Source organism: Bos taurus, chromosome 9 (assembly GCF_002263795.3).
Source record: "Bos taurus isolate L1 Dominette 01449 registration number 42190680 breed Hereford chromosome 9, ARS-UCD2.0, whole genome shotgun sequence".
In the NCBI taxonomy this organism is placed as follows: domain Eukaryota; kingdom Metazoa; phylum Chordata; class Mammalia; order Artiodactyla; family Bovidae; genus Bos; species Bos taurus.
In genome coordinates, this window is record NC_037336.1 from 89,318,968 (window position 1) to 89,339,742 (window position 20,775).

Below are 20,775 nucleotides of genomic sequence, written 5' to 3' on the forward strand. Positions count from 1 at the left end.
ATTCCCTTCCTTGATTGTTTGGAAGTTAGACTGACAGACCTTCCTCTAGATAAAATACAGGACCTTACAGCATGAATTTTGGATAAAAATCTCATTCCTGATTCTACTTTATTTTTAACTGTTTTCCTTTTATTCAAATATCTTCATCTACTACATCGTGCTGAACCACTGAACTAAAATAACAAATAGAAGAGTGCCTGGCAGACTCTGGGTACTCAATAAATATTTGTTGAATACATGAAATATATCTTGCTTTCTTTGTTTCTTTGAGTAATTATTTTTGGGGGGAAAGGTTAAGGAAATCATAAAAATTATCTTTAATGTTTGACGTTATTGTTTACATTTAATATCATTTCATATGCTTCTCACCTATGAATAAAACCTTTAATTTAATATTATTGTTTAATACTGATCTGTTTTTTAACTCTGTTTCCATGAAGACATGACTGAAAATCCTGCACTGTTACACAAGAGTACTGAGACAATAAAGAATGGAAAGCTACTCTTTCTTGACTGTAGGTTTACCTGATCATGGGTAGTTCCTAAGTCCAAAGCCACTTCAGCTAGCTGAAGGGAGAGTTCAGAAGGTAATATAGTATAAAGACCAAGGTACTTATTCTTCTGTTCTTCAGCCATTTTTTCAACATTCTGTTGGTGATTTATGGCTTCTGTTAGGAGAATCTGAAGGAAATATCAACATAGGAAATTTCTAGGAGCCAGATAAGGAAATTGATTTTTACACGTACAGAAACAAGGATATGTATGGTTCCTCAAAATTGGATTAAGTGTAAAATTAGAGAAACACATTTACAAAAAACAAACATTTCCTTAGTCTCTAAATAAGAAGCATGTCCACTTTACATGGAACAAAAGAATGTCCAATGAACTAACACTAAGAGCCTTTCACGTAAAACATTTCTAAAAGATTTCACTTTAATATCTCATTGAATATAAACAAGAATATCTGATTAAAATTAGCACTGTTTTTTTAAATGATGAGTCTAGGGAATTAATTTTGTACCTTAAGTTCTTCAAGTTGAGCATCTATTTCTATTGTTGGATTCCCCAAGTATTCCTTCGTTTCCTGAACCCAAGATTTTACTGAACTGATGCGTGTCTCCACCACTTCTCGTTCCTTGAGCTCTTGCTTTACTATCTTCCCGTTCTTCTTGACTTTCTCCTGCATGCTTTAGAAACATTAAGGGGAGAAAGCAGACATGGATTGAAATGAAAGGAAACCTCCAGTACATGACATCATATTGTCAAAAACAGACGTTAAAAAGTAAAACCTTCTATTTTTTTCCAAGTAAAGACACTTCCCCCAAACTGCCAGATAATTTTCAGTAACATTTAAACTGACTTTAAATACAACAAGAATACACTTAATGTGAAGTGAATGATTTATTCCTGGAAAATGGAGAGCTGACATACTCCCATGCCACTACACTGCAATCCATTTTCCTGTCTAAAATAACCTGGAGATCGTCTGATTTTTTTAAATTTCCTCTTTGGAAATCTACTTATATGGTACAGAATCATCAGCCCTAAAAATTAATGTATAATTGGAATATTTGTGCCTATTAGAGACTAGCCTTTAAATAAAGAATCAAATTTTGGATATTGTATGACTAATAATGCTCAGCATCCAAATTATAAGTCTTTATTTGAATTGACATAATTTGGTTGCAAAGTCTGAATAAGTGGAGTCAGATTATCCTGAATTCATCTATAATTGAAGGGGTGAATGTGGGATACATATGAGTGATATATTACTAGGGCCTGGCAACCTCCTTCAGTCTTCTTGCCTGGAGAATCCCCACGGACAGAGGAGCCTGGTGAGCTGCTGTCCATGGTGTCGCAAAGAGTCAGACATGACTGAGCAACTAAGCACACATAATATTAGTCAATTCAGGAGTTGAACTATACAGTGACATTTCCTCTTTGGTCCAATAAGTAAATCCAGCTGGTTATATATCATTAAGATTAACTTTCTCTACATTCAGTATCAGTAAATAACTCTTATTTACCTGGACTTTGGTATCATCCTTGCTCTAATGTCTCTGTTATCCAATTTAGCCACTGAGTAATCAAGATTTATCAAAACCAAATCTCAATATCTCCCAACTGTTAACCTTTCAAGCTTCATCTCTCATGAATTACCCCATAACCCAAGAGTTCCTTAAAAGTGCTTACTACCAAGCTGGCTTACTTGCTGTTTCCTTGTCTTCAGAACTCTCCTCCTACCTCATTGGCTGGTTCAAACCTGCTTAGTTTTCAACTTAAATATCCCTTCTGAGGGGAAGCCTGATTTGACTCCTCTCCTAGGTTAATTGCCTCTGCTTTGATTTCACTTAGCTTCCTTTAAATACTTCACCTAAATGTATCTTTAGCTGTCTACCTCTGCTGCTTGACTGCAAACTGCCTGAAGGTAGAGATTGAATCTGTGTGCTTCATCACTACATTTCTAATATGACTCGATATGTGCTAGATAGCAAGGATGATAGGAACAGATCCCCATGTCTTTAAGGCGGCATGGTGGAGCTCCCCCAAGACTCCATTTGCCCCTTTGGGTCATGGCCACGTTTAGAAACAGAGAATGAGGGCAGGTGTATAGTTACTTCAGGCACCGGTCCTGCATGGCTGTGATCTCCTGCACCGTGGGTGGCTCTCCCCCAGGGGATGGTGTGACTCCATCCTGGAGCATGCTCAGCGCTTGCTGCCGCAGCATCCCTAAGGCCAACTGTTGCCGTTCCAGCTCCAGGATGAATGTGTCATGGTATTCAAGAAGAGTTACGAGTTCTGCTTTTGAGGCCTTCTCTGCTGAGCTTCCCGGTAATTTATCTTGCAGCTGATCAATCACTTCAGAGGCTTTTTTAACCTGATGACAAATGCACACACTATGAAGTTCAAAAGTAAATAAAATGAAAAAGAGAGGACTATTCCAACAAATGCCACATTTGACACTAAAACACTGATGCACAGTAGAGACGATGGTGTCAACTCTAAACCTTGGGAAGCTAAAACATGAACAATTCTCTTAACATGGAAGAAAAGACCACTTCTATTATTCTGGGTTTCAAGATTTAATCTCAAAATAATGTTAGGGCAATCAGGGACTTCATAACATAGAAAAGGGTTTAATTTTATTTTTTACTAAACAGGTAAGAGAAAGACTCTTCTCAATATTTATGTTAACATGAATATGTGCCTTTGAGTCACAAAGGAAGATGTGGCTTAAAACACTGAACCTTGTTTAAAAAATAGAAGATATTAAATATGATTTGAGAAATGAGTTAAATTTCTTCCTTATTTCATGGAAAGACAAAGTGTTTTGCACTTTTTCAGGGCCAGGAAAGAAAATTTCACTAGGAACCCCACAAATGGGGCAAAATCGGCTTGCTCTCCTCTCAATATGCAATTGCTTGGTTTCTTTCTTTCTTATTAAAATAAATGGGCCTGGACTTGGGACCGAATTGCACACTGCATTATGTATTTTATTTCATGATTTGGTTTTCAAGTCATGGAGATAGAGATTTTTTTAAAAAGGCTTTTTACTTTCATAAAGCCAATTTCAAAAAGGGGACAAAACATTGCTTTCAAGATACATTCTCATCAGTGAGGAGACACTACTTTGAGCCCATCAGTAATGGTGATTACCTTATTGTTAAAGCTCGTCCACTCATCCACTGCATCTTCCAGTAACTTCTCCTGGTCCTGGGCCACAGCGCGGAGCCGCGTCCAACGCTGCCAGACAGCTGTTGTTGACCTGCTTATGGCTGCTTTGCTGGCATCATTTCCGGTTCTTTCCAGTTCTGAAGCTTTACCCTCTAAAGCCACGATTTTCTCATGGAAAGAGTTTATTACTGACACTAAAGCCTGGAGTGGGAACAGGAGAAAAGAAGTTGAAGGGAGAGATGATTTTTTTCAAAAACTCAACAGATTTTGGTAAAGTCCAAAATCACCTGCAAAAGAAAATGTTCCTACATACATTTATTTTCCTCTGTTAATTCTTACTTTTACATTTAATTTGTAATTGAGTTAGGCATGAGTTTTCTAAAGCAGTACAGTGCATACTTATTAAAAAGTTGACATGCTATCTATCTGAATGACATTATCCCATTTTTTTAAATTAGCAAAAGTATAAGTGAACAGAATTTAATATTTAAGTATGTCACATTCAACTTTATATTGCTGTGATATATGAGTGAAACTCAAGTTGTTAACTTTTGAATTTCATTTGAAGTAATCTAAGTTACATCAGAAAGTATTTACTGAAATCTACTGTGTCACATCTTATCAGAAGCAAATTTCTCTGAATGTACCTTTTTAAAGCTAGCTATGCTTTTCCAGTGGAATGCTAAATGAGTGACAGCACTTAATTAAGTTAAAATTGCTCTGAAATGTGGTTGAACACATCCTTTTTTTGTTTAAGAAGCCCTCGTGGGAACGAGGATTTATTGCCTTGTTTCTTGAACTACCACAGTGCAAAGACCTGTTACAGCTACAATGACAAAAGTATTAAAAACAACAGCAGCAAACTAACCTTATGTTCTGACCATTTTTCTTCTGCTTCGTGACTGGAAGAAGTCTTCAATAAAGAAAACTCAGACAATTTCTTTTCAGCTTCATTCATCAATTCAATAACCTCCTCCCTTGCTTTCTGATAATCCTGCCATTGAGCTGCACATCTTGAAAAAAATCCAACAAAAGTCAAGAGACAACTTAAAACCACACATTTCTATGCAAGAGCTCTGAGGTCAACATGTCTAGGGATACTCAAGAGAATGAATTTACATGATAATCTACATCCTTGGGCTCCTGCTCCTTCTTAGTTGCTCAGTCATGTCTGACTCTTTGTGACCCCATGGACTGTAACCCACCAGGCTCCTCTGTCTGTGGGATTTCCCAGGCAAGAATACTGGAGTGAGTTACCATTCCCTTCTCCGGAGGATCTTCCCAACCCAGGGATCAAACCCCAGTCTCCTGCATTGCAGGCAGATTCCTTACCATCTAAGCCTTCAGTGAAACCCTGGTGTACCTCCTTAGTGTGTTAGTCACTCAGTCATTCTGACTCTTTGCGACCCCACAGACTGTAGCCCAGCAGGCTTTTCTGTCCATGGAACTCTCTAGGCAAGAATACTGGAGTGCATAGCCCTTCCCTTCTCCAGGAGATCTTCCCGACCCAGAGATCAAACCCAGGTCTCCTGCATTGCAGGCAGATTCTTTATCATTTGAGCCACCAGGGAAGCCCATGTACATCCTTTATGGATTCAAATTTTCCATGTGAAAACCCATTTCACTAGAGTATAGAAAACAAAGTAATTTCTGTACCTCTGCAAGAGCTCTAACTGGGCATGTGAATCCTGCATTATCGTCTGGCTCTTCTCTTCCAGGGAGGCCATTTTCTGTGCTAGGTCCTCTTTTCCAGTCGGCTTGATGAGTGGGTCCAGGTTGGCTACCAGGCCTTGAAGCTCTTCCAGATTGCTGTGGAACTGATCCTCTGCACTAAAAAATTCCATGTGGCTTTTGAGACTCTCCTCCGCACTCTCCACATCTAGGCCATTGCCTGTCAGTTGTAACATTTCATGAGCATCCTCAAGCCAGTCGTTAGCAGCTTGAAACACTTGATAGAACCTTTGACACTGACTGTATATTTGAGTCAAGGTAGTCTGAAAAACAGCAAGAGCAAACACAATAAGCGCTCGTTTGCCATGTGTTTCCCGAAAATAGTTTACACATTCCATTTATTTTCAGATCTCAGTCTCATGGTGGTATGTCTGCAAGTGAATTGATAAGCTGGTGACATTTGTTTTTTATTAATCTCTGCTTTCCCTCCAGCTCTTCTTGTTATAATTTTATCATCTCAGTTAAAATAAACAAGAAAGATCATAGAACAGAAATTTATGATGGTTCTGAAATGTCCTCTCTCTAAAGAAAAAGTATAATGCTTAGCAATATGTGGCAGAATGAATATTCACCAAAGTGAAATAATGCCTTAGGTAGGATGTGTGTTCTCAGTCACATTTGACTCTTTGCACTCCCATGGACTGTAGCCCACCAGGCTCTTCTGCACATGTAATTTTCCAGACAAGAATACTGGAGTGGGTTGCCATTTCCTCCTCCAGAATCTTCCCGATCCAGGGAGTGAACCCACATCTCTAGCATCTCCTTGCAATGGCAGGCAGATTCTTCACCTCTGTGCCACCTGGGAAGACCCAGTTCCTCAGGTAGGAAGGAGTATAACAATACCAGTGGGAATGTAAGCTGGTATAACCACTATGGAAAACAGTGTGGAAACTCCTCAAGAAATCAACCACCAATATGATCCAGCAGTCTCACTCCTGGGTATCTATCCAAAGAAAACAAAATCATTACCTCAAAGAGAAATCTGCACTTTCATGTTCATACCAGAGCTATTTACAATAGTCAAGGTATAGAAATAACCTAAGTGTCCATCCACAGATGAATGAATTAAAAAAAAATACACATCTTGGAATATTTTGGCTGGTTGAAATTCCATAGAATCAGAAGGACTGAGAACAGATGTGGGGGAAATGGGCCAAGGTATTAAAGCAGGTAAACTTTTGGGCAGGCTAAGGTCCGTAGGGTCGTACAGAGTTGGACATAACTGAAGCAATTTAGCACCCACTTTATTATTTATTACCTCTCCAAAAGGAGAGGGAGAACCAAGGTGTTCCTGTGTTAAAACGAAAGTCATATTAACATGGAAATCACTTGAAATGAATACCATGAACATAAAAACTCACACCTGTTTGCTACTGTTGTTAGTTGCTCGCTTCATGCCTGACTCTTTGCAGCCCCATGGACTGTAGCCCACCAGGCTCCTCTGTCCATGGGGATTCTCCAGGCAAGAATGCTGAAGTGGGTTGGCATGCCCTCCTCTAGGGGAATCTTCCCAACCCAGGGATCAAACCCAGGTCTCCCGCCTTGCAGGCAGATTCTTTACCAGGTGAGCTGCCAGGGAAGCCCCACACCTGTTTACAAAGAAGCAAAGTGAGAAAAATGGAGCAGAAGCCCCATGGCACCCACCTGTCTGGTGCGGAGAGCTTCCTGCAGGGCCCCATCCAGCTCTGAGAGCTCAGCCAGCGTGCACTGTAAGTCGGCGGAGATCAGCTCCTTGGCTCTCGTGAATTTCTCCTTCTCCTTGTTACTCAGCGCATTCATTATCCTCAGGCTGGACTGCACCTCTTCCTGATGGATCTGGACCTTTCTGATCTCCTCTTGGATGTCCCGCAGGTTCGGGTCCAGGCACAGTGGTCCACTCAGGGCTGCCTCCACGCTCCGCAGCCACTCCAGGGAGCGGCTCAGCTCTGTCTGCAAGTCTCTACTCTGCACCATGCGGCTCTCACACTCCGTCACTGTCGCGCCAATGGCAGAGGTGAGCAGTTTTAACTCCTCCTGCCAGGCCTGGAGCTGATGCTTGGCTTTCTCGTAAGCTGCGGGGTCAAGATGTGAAATGAGATCTTCGAGATGCCTGGTGACACGTTTTAGGAGAATTCCGGAGTTCTGGAGGCTTCCGGCCAGGGAGTGATACACTTTGAGCTTCTCCTCTGCGGGCAGTGTCTCCTCGTTCACCTTGGACTGCTCCATCCTCACAGCCTCTAGCTGTTTCTCTAGCTGGAGGCACATCTTCTCGTGTTCCTGGTAAACACTGGTGGTGTCTTCTAAGAAGCTCACCCTCTGTTCTGTCTGTCGCTTCAGCCTGTGGTACAGGGTGATGAGCTGTGGCATCTTGTCCGGTTGCCATGGCTGCCCGGTGCTGCGAAAACTTTCTTTCTTCTGGTTCAGTTCATCCACGGCTTTGGTGAGGCCTGCCACCTCGCCCCCCAGAGCTCGCCAGCCATCCTGAAGAGACATAGCCTCTTCGACGCTCAGGTGGCCAGGGATTTGGCTCATCCTGGAGAACTGGTCTTCAAGGTCACGCAGAGACTGGCTTGTCAACTCGATCAAGGAGGCGTATTCTTTCCGAGCCAGCATCGCCTCTTGGACTTTATAGAACTTGTCTTTAGCCAAGTCAACGATCACATTAAACTGCAGGGGCAGTGCATGGAGCTTTTCGTCGAGGTAGGAATGGTCCACTTCATTCAGCGTGGGCAGGATGGCCTGTCCAGTTCTCTGAAGGGAAAGTAGGAGGTTTTCATATTCTGGAGACTGTTCGAGAATGTGTTTGTATTTGGCCAGCTGTGTGTGCAGCTCAGCAGTCTCATTCATTAGATTGATCTCAGGAAAAGTAATGATATCTGCTTGTTTGAGCCAGTGACAGGCTTTATCAAAATCTTCCTTAAAATGCTTCCTAGAAACCAGATTTTTCTCCAGCTCTTGTAGCCGATGGCTGCACTTTTGTAAAACGGTGTCATAGACGCTCTGCAATTCCTGGAGCTTCCCTAGTATCTCACTCTTTTCCTGCTCTGTGACTCCTTTCATTAACTCGCGACCCTGGGCCCAAAGTCCAGTGACCTCGTTTTGGTAAGTCTTGAGGCTGGCTTGTGCACTCTTACATGTTTTCACCTGTTTGCTCACGTCATCCGGTAGCAGGCAGATATGTTCACGGAACATTATCTTGTGCTCGTGTTGCTGAATCTGGCTGGTCGCCTGGAACACCGCCATGAGAAACTGGGTTTTCTCGGACAAAGCCTTGTTGAAGTACTTTCGTCTTTGGCCCACTAAGTCGCTGAGACTGCTCACGTGTCTTTGTGCATCAGACAGTGCCTTCTGGATTATCTGCCTCTCCTTGAGGCCAAGATCAGCCATCACCCTGTCAGCATCCTTCGTGAGAGACTTCAAGAGCATCTGTTTGGCCTCCAGTTCGCTGCAAATGGCAAGGTGATCCATGAGCAGGTTCTGAGCCATGTCAGGTGGGGGGCTCTGCTTAAGGGCCTCGGCGATGTTGGGCTGTTGCTCTTCTGCCCACTCCATCAGCTCCTGAAACCTGGACCGAACCACACTGAGCTCCTCCAGGTTGGTGATGGACACTTGGATTTTTCTTTTAACGAGGTCCTCTAGCTGAAACCAGCGTTGTTCAAGGTGACTCGTCTGTTCTTTGACTAATTCTTTGTCATCTAAATTCAGATGTTCTATCATTTTCTGCTTTTGCTCTTTCAGATCTTCAATGGCCTTCTTTCTCTCCTGCAATGCCAGGGCCAACTTTTTCAAAGCTTCCAGGTGAACAGCTGTACTCTCTGCATCAGATCTATATTAAAGCACATAAAGTCAAGTTAATTTTAGTCCATATCTGTGCTTGTTTGTATCATGTTAAATTGCACATTACCATCTTCTTTAAGTGGGTGTTCTTAGCTTAGAGTTACTCAATTCATGGCTTATTGACAGAGATTCTGTAGTTACTATGAAATATAGTGTTAGTAACTCAGTTGTGTCCAACTCTTTGTGGCCCCATGGACTGTAGCCCACAAGGCTCCCCTATTCATGGGATTCTCCAAGCAAGAATACTGGAGTGGGTTGCCATTTCCTTCTCCATTATAGAATATAAGACCCATATATTTCCATAGCAGAAGTTGAACCAAGATAGTTTGCCTGGATACTTTTCTGCTCTTCATCTTTTAGCTACGGCTGCCCTCTCATCACATCTGACATGTACTTATAGCTTCTTCCTCTGGCTCTCATCAACAGAACAGCATTTGCATGGTAACAAGACCCCTTGATGATTTGTGGAAACACAAAATACTGAGAAATACTGATCTACTGCATTCGTGACAATGGCACTGAAAGGCACTAAGTGATCTGTGATTTCTGTGCTTTCCTGAGAGAAGTTCCAGCAATCAGTGGTAGACAATATGCCATGTGGAATCCCATGGACAGAGGAGCCTGGTAGGCTGCAGTCCATGGGGTCGGGAATAGTCGAGTCGGACACGACTTCACTTTCACTTTCACTTTTCACTTTCATGCATTGGAGAAGGAAATGGCAACCCACTCCAATGTTCTTGCCTGGAGAATCCCAGGAACGGGGGAGCCTGGTGGGCTGCCGTCTATGGGGTCGCACAGGATCGGACACGACTGAGGCGACTTAGCAGCAGCAGCAGCAGCAAGCTATAAACAATGACTCTAACAGCTGCTCATTGGTATAACTCAGATATTTTTTATATATCATTAGAAGCTTTGAAAGTAAGTGTGAAATGCAAAGAATTCTCATTCTGTTGACTACAAGACACATATGAGAAAAACTGAATCTTAGAATCTTTTTCACTTACAAAACAATATTAGTTCTGAAGTATGAGGAAGAGTGTTGGGAGAGTATATGATGACTTCCATTTGAGACATATTGTACTGCTCTTAGTCACCCAGTTCTGTCTGACACTTTGCAACCCTATGGACGGTAGCCTGCCAGGCTCCTCTGTCCATGGGGATTCTCCAGGCAAGAATACTGGAGTGGGTTGCCATGGACATATGAAGTCTGTCATGTTTGTGGGTTAACCAGACCCAGGTGCTACTGTCAGTCTGAAATACAGGCTTTTGCTGACACTGGATTTATCCCAAAGACTAATAAAATGTTGAGCATCAAGAAAAAGTAAACACATCAGAAAGTAGTGTACTTCCCCTAAAACAGAAACCACATAAACAAAAAACCCAAGATTGAATTACACCTAAAATATGTTTTAAGTTTTAATTGCTACAAATTACTAAATCTGGGCAGAAAAAGTACAGATTTTAATAAATCATAGTGATCAGAATTACACAAAGATTTCTATATATGACTCTGTGTATGTGGGTGGGGGGTGGTGAGGGAATCCTTTTCAAAGAAAAGTAAGAGGTGTTCAGTTGCTATAAAATCAAATAGTGTTAGTCGCTTAGTCATGTCTGATTCTGTGATTCTATAGACTGCAGCTTTCCAGGCTCCTCTGTCCGTGGATTTCCCAGGCAAGAATACTGGAGTGGGTAGCCATTTCCTTCTCCAGGGGATCTTCCCAGCCCAGGGATTAAACCCAGGTCTCCTGTATTGCAGGCAGACTTTTGACCATCTGAGCCATCAGATTATTCACTAAGTTCTAGAATACCACAAGTACAAGAAAAAACTAGACTGAATTACACAGAATGTGTTACTTCACAGAACTGGCAAGAAACCTATGGAACTTCTTTCAAGAAGGATTCGTGTCCTCAATTTACAGAGTCCCATATCAGGTAATTAAAACTAGAAATATTCTTGGGATGTACTTTAAAGTCAAAGTGTAATAGCCCTGAAATATTCCTTGAGGTCACAGGTAGAATTGGTGCTGTTTTCAAACATTTTCCTTTTATCCACTGCTTAAAGTAATATTGGGTGAGGAAAATCGTGATTCTGTGTGCATACGATCACACTAGACTCTTAATAATGTTTTATCAGTATTTAAATTTGATTTATGTATCCATGATAGAAAATGGATGTTTAAAATGTAAGAAAGATACTTTTGACTTTTATAGAAATTAAGGAATTTCTGGCTTAGCATTTTGGTGACCCACTAGAGAACCGCTGTTACCTGGCTAAGTTATCCCATTCTGTAGTAAATTTTTCTAAGAACCCTTCGACAACATTCATACGGTCATGGTAATCTCGTGTTCTCTGGAGATCTTCTTCTCTTTGCAAGCACAGATTGTTGGACTGAAGGCACAGATCCAGCCACTGGTCATTTAAATGACTTATTTCCTTGTGTTCAGGGGACTCTTGCTTCTTGGTCAACTCATCCACTTTCTCTGTAATAGTGTTCACCGATGCCTGTTTGCACTGTAGCTTCTTAACAAAATCCTAAAGGATAACAACAATAAAATAAACAATACATTATAACCCACTCCCCAAATAAATACAGATTGAAGCACAGATACAATACCTCTGAACACTTTAAGTAACTGAAGAATGTATACTGAGGGACAAAGAGAAAGCCATCACGCTTTCTCATAAACACATATTTCCAAGTATATAAGAGTCAAAGGGAAACTGTGGTATCTTCTTGCGTTACTTCAGAAAGTAAAAAGAAAAACTGATAAATGTGGAACAATATTGTAGTCACTAAGAGAAAAAGTTAACATTTTATCTTAAAGTGTATCCTTAGTTTTCTAAACAATTTTAAGGTTCCATGGTTTTCAAAAAAAATCTAATTTATCTCCAGGAGATATATCTTCTGCTGGAGACAACATTCCAGCAGAAAATATAAATTACTGATTATCACAGGGAAAATATAAATCTTAAAGTTTGTTAAAAGTCTGGTACGATTTCCATTCAGGTTAATTTAATAATTTTCTATTGCATTTTAAATATATAAATATTTTATTACATTTAAGTTCGCTATGTTAATACATATATATTACATATTATATTCATTTATTTATTGGCTGTGCAATGTGGCTTGTAAGATCTTAGTTTCCTGACCAGGGACTAAACCCAGGACCCAGCAGTGAAAGCACCAAATCCTAACCACTGAAGTGCCTAAATATACATTTAATAAATTGATACATTTACAGTCCTACAGCTTTAGCAATTTTTGTGATGAGAAGCTAATAAATAGTAAGGCTCTGTGTTTGTTTAATGATACAGCCTTCTGGTTCTGCCAGCTGAACTATAGTTGCTTTGTTCATAAACAAGCTACAGAGTGAATGTCCTTCAAAGCAAGTAGCCAATGGGAGCTCCAAAAAAATATCTGAATGTTGACTTTCTGATCTGTACTCGTCTGGTACCAAATGAAAGTGGTTCTGATTCTGTCTTATTTTTTAACTATGTGTAAGGATTGGCTGACACACACCCATGCTGTTGCCTCTGTTTCCCCTGGAGACACGTGAATTCCTACCTTTACTTGAGACACCATGTTCTGTGCGATGTTTAGCTCCAGTTCTGAGTGCCTCCTCTTCATATTCTGCAGCTGCTGATCGGCATCCTGGAGGTAAATCCAGAGCTCAGCCTTCATGTGCTTGATCTCCTCCCAGCCCTGAGTTAGGTTCTGTGCCTGGGCAAGCCTTTGTTCAATCTGGAGAAAACACAGAGGCAAAAGTCAGCGGCAACAGGCAGAAACATTTATGTTCAGTGAATCAGCCTGTCCATGTACGCAGACCAATACTTGGGTACACACACAAACACACACACACAGTGATAAATCCCCCCCAAATTATTTGCTCCAAGAAAAACAGATTTTATGTTTCTGTTTTCTAAAGACTTTCAGCGTCGAAGACTTATGCCATATGATTTCAATCAATACTGTGAGGCTTTAGAAGTTCTATCAATTATTTAGGTCAGAAGCTGCCCTGATGGTTTCTCACATTGGGCATTGCAGTAGACACATCTGTTTGACAGACTCATCAATGTGGTCTTGGGGTTAACTAGAAAAGACTTATATTGTTCTCTATTGCACATTAGCTGATACCTCTTATAGAACACTGGGTTATTAATGTTTTGGATATATGTTTAGATCTGCTTCACTGGTTTTTGAAATCATGCAACTTTTTTCAATAAACCATGTCTGTAAAAAATATAAAAGCTATATCATCTTTCTTAAAGATATAAAAACATACTTGCTCTAGTAATATAGTAAAATATAAAAGTAAAAAAAAATGCTATTTTAATTATTTATATTATAGTTATTTACCTTAATTTCTTTTTTCCTTTAGAATATTTTACTCTTCTGGAATATTTAATCAATTAAATACCAAAACCGGGTCTTTTTTTTTTTTTTTTTTAATCCAAACACATTGAGTTGCAGAATTTAAGGCAGCAGCAGAAGGCACATGACCTCTATGGAGCCATCTATCTGCTGTGCACAGGTACTGCTGGTTCATCACAACCCTGTCCAAAAAGCCCAAATACAGCTTCAGGGTCCTTATCAACACCACCCTCAGCCACTGTCGCTGACTTAGAAGGGTCTTGACAGATGTTTGCTATCCTAAGAGAATGCAAGGGTCAGGAGTCCCTTTCATACTAAGTATGACCCTTCATACATATGTATGAAGTCCCTTTCATACATTCTTTAGGTCACACTAAGTATGACCTAAAGAAAAATGATGGAAAAGAACAACAACAACAAAATGACCAGAAAAAAGAAGAATGCAAATTGAAGAGAAAAGAGAAGAGGAAAGAGGCACAAATGTTCAGCAGTTCAGTGGGACTAAATATTTCAGTTCTAATTCAGAGGCGTCAGTATCACAGTGTGCCTATTTTTCTGTGACTCAGTTGAAATTCAATACATACTTATTATAATGCCTGAAGGAGCATTATAGCAAGAATAATCCAAGGAGAATTTTTTTTCACATCTAATTTAGCAGCAGCAACGTGCAAGCAAGAGAATATGATCAAACAGACATAGCCCATGTCACTTTTTTTTTTTTTTAACTTTTTACCATTTGTTCTGTTTGTTGAATGTCTTTTGCTGTGGTTTTCACTGAAGAGTTTGACAGGTCACACATGGAGCAAAGGAGATCTAGATAGGTCCTTGCTTGTTCCTGCAAAGCTCTGAAGTGTTTGACCTCAAAAAAAAAAAAAAAAAATTATCAGAGTGCAAGAGAGGCATGCTATATTTAGATAGCAAATATTTGTACATTTGCGGTATTTTGTTGACATTTCAAAAATAATCTTGGTATACTCAGTGTTTTCACCATTGTTATAAATGGCATATATTTAAGTACTCAAAAGAAAGCTTTCAAAGCACACTGGCAGGGAGCCATTTGTCCACCAGCCATTTCTTATTCTAATTAGTCTGTAAGTTCTGGGAAAGGGGAACACCCAAGAAACATCCACAATTGTTTCAGATTCTCTGTTTACATTCTAGCTTGTTTTCAATTTCAGAGAATCAATAGACTACTCTGGTCTCTTTCTTAACATGTTTTTGCATATTCTGTAGACATAAAAGGTTATTGTGCATTTGTAGGTTTCACTGGAGTTTGGTGAAAATGCACACGGCTGGGCTCTTTTTCTCTGCAGAAAATTCACAGTGTTTTCCCTTTTCATAAGCCCAAGAAAGGCATCTCCAGGGGAATCCTTGAATTACACACAGAAGCACAGAGAAATGTGTTTCTTTGAAGATGTTTAGAGGCCCTGCAGGTTCTGTTTCAGATGCTAAGCATACAGCAGTCTCCAAAACAAAACTGCTGCTCCAGTGGAGCTTACACGAGAAAGACAGATAATACATAAACACAGAAACAAATATGCAGTGCAATGTTTGGTAGTGATAAAATAAACACCATGGAGTAAGGTAAGGGTTCAGTCCAGTTCAGTTCAGTTCAGTCGCTCAGTCATGTCCGACTCTGTGACCCCATGAACCACAGCACACCAGGCCTCCCTGTCCATCACCAACTCCCGGAGTCCACCCAAACCCATGTCTATTGTGTCAGTGATGCCATCCAACCATCTCATCCTCTGTCGTCCCCTTCTCCTGCCCTCAATCTTTCCCAGCATCAGGGTCTTTTCAAATGAGTCAGCTTTCCACATCAAGTGGCCAAGGTAAGGATAGGGAAGTATTAATATAATGAAGAAGCACTGTTACTTTGGGATGAATGTACCCCCAAGACCTCTCTGAAAAAGAGCCTTGAGTTGTAGAGGGAGCAAGTCATGCCATGGGGTAAGAGCGTTCCAGGCAGTCGGGGGTGATGGGTAATAGCAAGTGCAAAGCTCCAGGCTAAAGCAGAGGGACCTAGGTAGGAGCAGAGTTTAAAAGATAGGCAAGGGCCAAAGCATGGAGGACCTCACGGGGACACTGACCATACATCCCAATTTGCAGAGTTTATATTTTTATGCCTTCTCAACTGTGGCACTATTGACATCTGAAGACAAATCATTCTTTGCTGTGGGACTGTCCTGTGCATGGCAAGATGTTCAACAGCATCCCTGGCTGATACCAGGAACATCCCCACCAGTCATAGTTATGACAACCAAAACTGTCTTCAGAGACTGTTTTAAATTTCCCCTGGGCAACAAAATCACCTCTCCTTTTTGGTTGAGAACCACCAGTCTAATCTCAACTGCAATTATGAAAAGTGGCCTCCTTATTAGCAAATATTCATTTTTGGAAAACAAATTATTCAACCAAAGTATTCACTGACTGTAGTAAGAAATTTGGAATTTATTCTAAGTGTGATTGAAAGGTGGGCTTCCCAGGTGGCTCAGTGGGTAAAGAATCTGCTTGCCAATGCAGGAGTTGTAAGTTCAAATAGTTTTATATTTGTACCCTTTCCTGGGTCAGAAAGATCCCCTGGAGAAGGGCAAGACAACCTACTCCAGTATTCTTGCCTGGAGAATCCCATGGACAGAGGAGCCTGGTGGGTTACAGTCCACAGGGTCTCAAAGAGTTGGACACAATCGAAGCAACTGAACATGCACACATGTGACCGGAAGGTATTTGGAGAAATGTTCCAAGACAGGTTTAAAAAAATCATGCTTACTATGGAGTAAAGGGTGACAAGAGCAGTGGAAGTAGGTAACCAGTTTTTAGGCTACTTTAGGAGTCAGATGAAAATTGATGATGGCCTGATGGAAGGTGGTGGATAGCAGAAGTGGTGATAAGTGGTTCTTACTACATCTTTGTGATAAATGGGGAAGGAGGTATAGACTGCAATTTGTATAGGATAAAGTAGACCTGCAGAAACATTAGGTGATTTTCCAAAATCATAGTTAATAAGACAGCCTAATTTTTTGACCTTTACCTTAGTGTCTTTTTCTCTGAGCTGTGTGGATTGCCCAGGTACCTCATTCTCATGTAGATGTAATAAGCATAGATCAATTTCCCATTAAGTTAAAAGCAACACCTAAAGTTTTATTTGTTATACAAATTGACTGGTATTTCACTTCCCATTAGCATCATTAGCTGCTAACCTAAAGCGCCCCACCATGTACCTGTGACTCAGAGAACATTATCTGTCCCAAACAGCTTTTGGATATAAGAAGAGAACAAGATATCAGGATTTTTATTTTATAAATGTATTTACTTTAAAAAGAATAGTAATTTATTTTAAAATTTACGGAGTTTGCCTGATTATAAAAGCATTGGAAGCAACTTGTTGATTATCAATGACAAAACAGTTTCAGAAGATTTTTGCTAAAATCAACTTCAAGGGCAAATCTGATAGTGAAAGTGTTAGTAGCTCAGTCATGTCTGACTCTTTGCGACCCCATGGACGAAAAGAACCTAGCCTGGCAGGTTCCCCTGTCCATGGATTTCTCCAGGTAAGAATACTGGAGTGGGTTGCCATTTCCTTCTTCAGGGGATCTTCCTAACCCAGGGATTGAACCCAGGTCTCTCACACTGCAGGAAGATTCTTTACCATTTGAGCTACCTGGGAAGCCAAATCTGATAGGACTTTTTCTTATTCTCCCAAATTCACATGTCATGCCTCATAAAAACAGATGACATTCTTATGGAATCCAATCAGTGTCATTGACTAGTGGTGGTGGGGGCTACGTTATCATTACATATGTATTGAGTGTTTACCATGTGGGAGGCCCTGGCGGGTACACAGTGTGTCTGGGATCACGACCAAAGTCAACTGCAGACCATCGAAGCAGCTGATTTGGTGTTTCCAATACCTCTCATTCTCTCTGGCTGTTTTCTGAAGAGGGCAGCCTATTTTGAGAAATAGTGCAGAAAGGGCAGGAAGCAAAAACCAAACTGTACAGTCATTGAATCTGGGCCCCTAGAAGGATCAGTGTCTTCCTGCAATCATGGCTAATGCAGGGAGATGTAGAAACTTCCTGTTCTAGGAAAGGTTCATTGGATTAATACTATTTTACCCCCTCTCTTTCAATTCTTTTTTTGGGAACAAAGGAGAAAAATCAAGCTTTGGTCTGGATTGTTCTGAATAAACTAGACTGGAAACAAACAGCCATAAGATAATAAATGGCCTAAGAAACTCACAATCTAATGAAAAGGCAGAATGCAGACAATTTTTAATTCATTTCTTGATTCAAAGAAAGTCTAGATTTGTTTGTCCAGATTCTGTCCAGATTTGTCCAGATTCTATTCTTTACAAGGTATAATAGGTGCATTTCTGTGAATCATTTCATGACTTAAATAATGTAAATTATTTAAGCCAAAAGGCATATTTTGGAGGGATATAAACTGAACACATTCTCTTTGTGGACTAAATGAACAAGCATATTATTTTAATCTCAGTTTGAGGTAAAAAATTGAATTTTTACTATTATTTCATATCTGGCAGCAATAACCTTTATAATTAAATACCTTTGAAATATTTTCTTCGAACCACATAGAAAAGTTGCTTAGTTCAAAAGTTTTAAAAACATATCTCAAATATTCTGATGAAATCTCAGCAGCAACATTTTAAGCATGTAGATGTCAAATTAATATGCCACAGAATCCTTTACATGACAATATTTCATTCAGCATTCATTCGATAATTATTTAACAAGCAACTTGTTCTGTGCCAAAAAAGGTGAAGAGGCTAATTTTGCTTTTCTCTTAGCAAATCGGGTACATTATGGCATGGCATTTGAATTTCTTCATAACCTTCAGTCCTATAATCACTTAGGACATTAAGGCACAGAGAAATTCAATGGTTTATCCATAGTGACCCTACTGAGTAGGTACCTTTTGGGCACAGTGCCCATGCTCTATTTATTCTACCAGACTGATCCTTTGTTGTGTGTTCATCTTCCTGGCTAGAATGTGAACTTGACTAGGATCAAGTTCAGATCTTATTTATATTTTGATATTTAGCACAATTTGCACACAACAAGTACTTAACATGTTTCCATCAAATGAATGAATCACAGTGTAATATAAACTTTCAGGAATCACAAACTACCTGCTTGACAGCTTCTGCCCTGCTAAGAGGAGGATTCGCGCCTGGCTTTAAATCTGGCTGAACCGCAGAAAGCCAGGCCTGGCACTGCTGAAGGGTGTCTTGTCGACTAACGTGCTTCTGAAGTTCGTGTTCCAGACTCTGGTACACCTGAGACAGAATGATCAAGCTGCAGTTGTGAGAGCTGTTTTATATTACTGTAAATATCAGTAGAAGCAAATGAAACAAATCCACCATAAATGGATCCCCCTTCGCCATGCTCCCTGACATCGGACACACATCGATAGAGTTTGCATATGTTCCAAAACGTTGCAAAGCACGTGGGCCATGCCCCAGTTTCTAACTTCTCAACCCATGCATTACAACACTAATATCCTGATTATGGAAAGGAAAGGTGGGAAGGGTTAATATAACAGTAGAAATGTGTTCAAATGTATAGAATCTTTGAAGTAAATTGGTCAAACCTTAAACCAAAAGCTTTTTCAGCTTCTCCCGATTGTATAAAATTGCCCTTTTTGTTTAAATGAGGAACTAAAAGTAACAATAAACTGCCAGTTTATGAAAAGATAATCAATATCTCTCAGCTGAAATGCTTCCTCTTTAGGGGTAGGGTAAATTGGAACTAAACTATAACACAGGGGAGGGAAGAGTTTGATGCCCTCATTTCATTCAGAAGCAATATTCCAGGACAACAATAACCCAGAATAATCCAAAATTATATATCCAGAAAAATCCAACATTTTCTAATATGTCATTTCAATTAATAGTTCCTAAACCAGCCAAACAATTTTCATTTTATCCATAAAGACATGTTGAGAAACTTACATGTTTCCTTGAAACCAACATAAATATACCTATGATGGTTTTTTCAGCAAGTTACTCATCAAAAAAAAAAAAAAAAAGGAAAGAAAAGAATATGAGGTTGACTGACTTTTCTTTGGTTATTGAGACAACAGAAGCAGTAACTGAATTCTGCTTTTCTTGTTCATGTATTAAATTAATCATTTTATCTGCTATTGGGAATATCCCTTATTTTTATTTTAAGCAGAACTAAAAAGAAAAAGGTATTTTGTTTTAACATTTTTCAAACTTAAATTTAAGGTTCTGACTCTGTTCTTAGAATTTCATCTGCTTTTTAAACTTTTATTTCTGAAATATGTTTGTCTTTCAAACATTCACCACCTTTAAAAAAAAATTGAGCTATATCCCTAATGCACAAAAAAAGCCTGCTACAAAGACGGTGTTCAATAAATCTCTGTTGAGTGAGTGAATGAATGAGCTCGCCAGGAAGTTTCATGCTGTCATTTTCCTTGTCTCATTCCCCTTTCCCCCTTCGTCATCTTCTGTAGTTATTGTTAGATTCCTTTATCCCTCTTTTTTTTTAAAATAAACAGTTTGAAAGTGAATTTTCCAAGTCTAGGGATCAACTAATATCCCACATTTTTTAATTAGCACAGTGAACACAAATAATTTTCCCTGTGTCACTTACATTTTTCTAGTTCTTACTCAATAGCCCAGCAACAAAAATACGTGGACTTTTCTCAGTGTCACTTATAAATTCTAGAATAATAAAAAGTAACCCACTAATTTTACTTAGTTGCTGTTAAAAAAGGCAATTCTTATGTATCTTAGACTTATATCTATAACATTAATAATTCCATTTTATTGGAAGAATACCCACTGAAGTATACTTCAAAATTGGTACTTGCTTCTTTTCTCAATTTCTATATGAATACACAGAAATACTGACTTAGAGTAGCACCTCAGTTACAAAGGGTTAAAAAGAAAATAATTATTGTGAGACTTACAGAACAAACTTATTTTGGTGTTATAGAATAAATGGCAAATTAGAAGTATTGATGGTGTGCAAATAAAAACAAAAAACATTAATTTTTTTTCATAATCAATTCATGGAATAAAGGGATTGCATAAAACCAAATGTCTGAAATTCACTACTTCATCACATTAATCAAATATATAATATTTTATTTCTGTGTACACATAGACTGGGAAATCCATCCAAAGGGTGAA

General features: G+C 39.6%; 1 protein-coding gene across 19 annotated transcripts in view; it reads right to left on the minus strand.

Moving 5' to 3' along the window:
* The window catches only part of SYNE1 (spectrin repeat containing nuclear envelope protein 1), a 503,306-nt gene that overhangs the window by 203,568 nt on the left and 278,963 nt on the right, over positions 1–20,775 (minus strand). For all 19 annotated transcript variants that reach the window (XM_024997066.2, XM_024997067.2, XM_059889951.1 and 16 more), the window contains 11 exons: positions 18,748–18,894; positions 14,332–14,457; positions 12,792–12,968; positions 11,490–11,755; positions 7,051–9,211; positions 5,332–5,669; positions 4,544–4,688; positions 3,658–3,876; positions 2,619–2,878; positions 1,022–1,187; positions 526–681 (listed from right to left, as the gene is read on the minus strand). In XM_024997066.2, the coding sequence (XP_024852834.1) occupies positions 526–681; positions 1,022–1,187; positions 2,619–2,878; positions 3,658–3,876; positions 4,544–4,688; positions 5,332–5,669; positions 7,051–9,211; positions 11,490–11,755; positions 12,792–12,968; positions 14,332–14,457; positions 18,748–18,894 (4,161 nt within the window). The remainder of the gene's footprint in view (positions 1–525; positions 682–1,021; positions 1,188–2,618; positions 2,879–3,657; positions 3,877–4,543; positions 4,689–5,331; positions 5,670–7,050; positions 9,212–11,489; positions 11,756–12,791; positions 12,969–14,331; positions 14,458–18,747; positions 18,895–20,775) is intronic.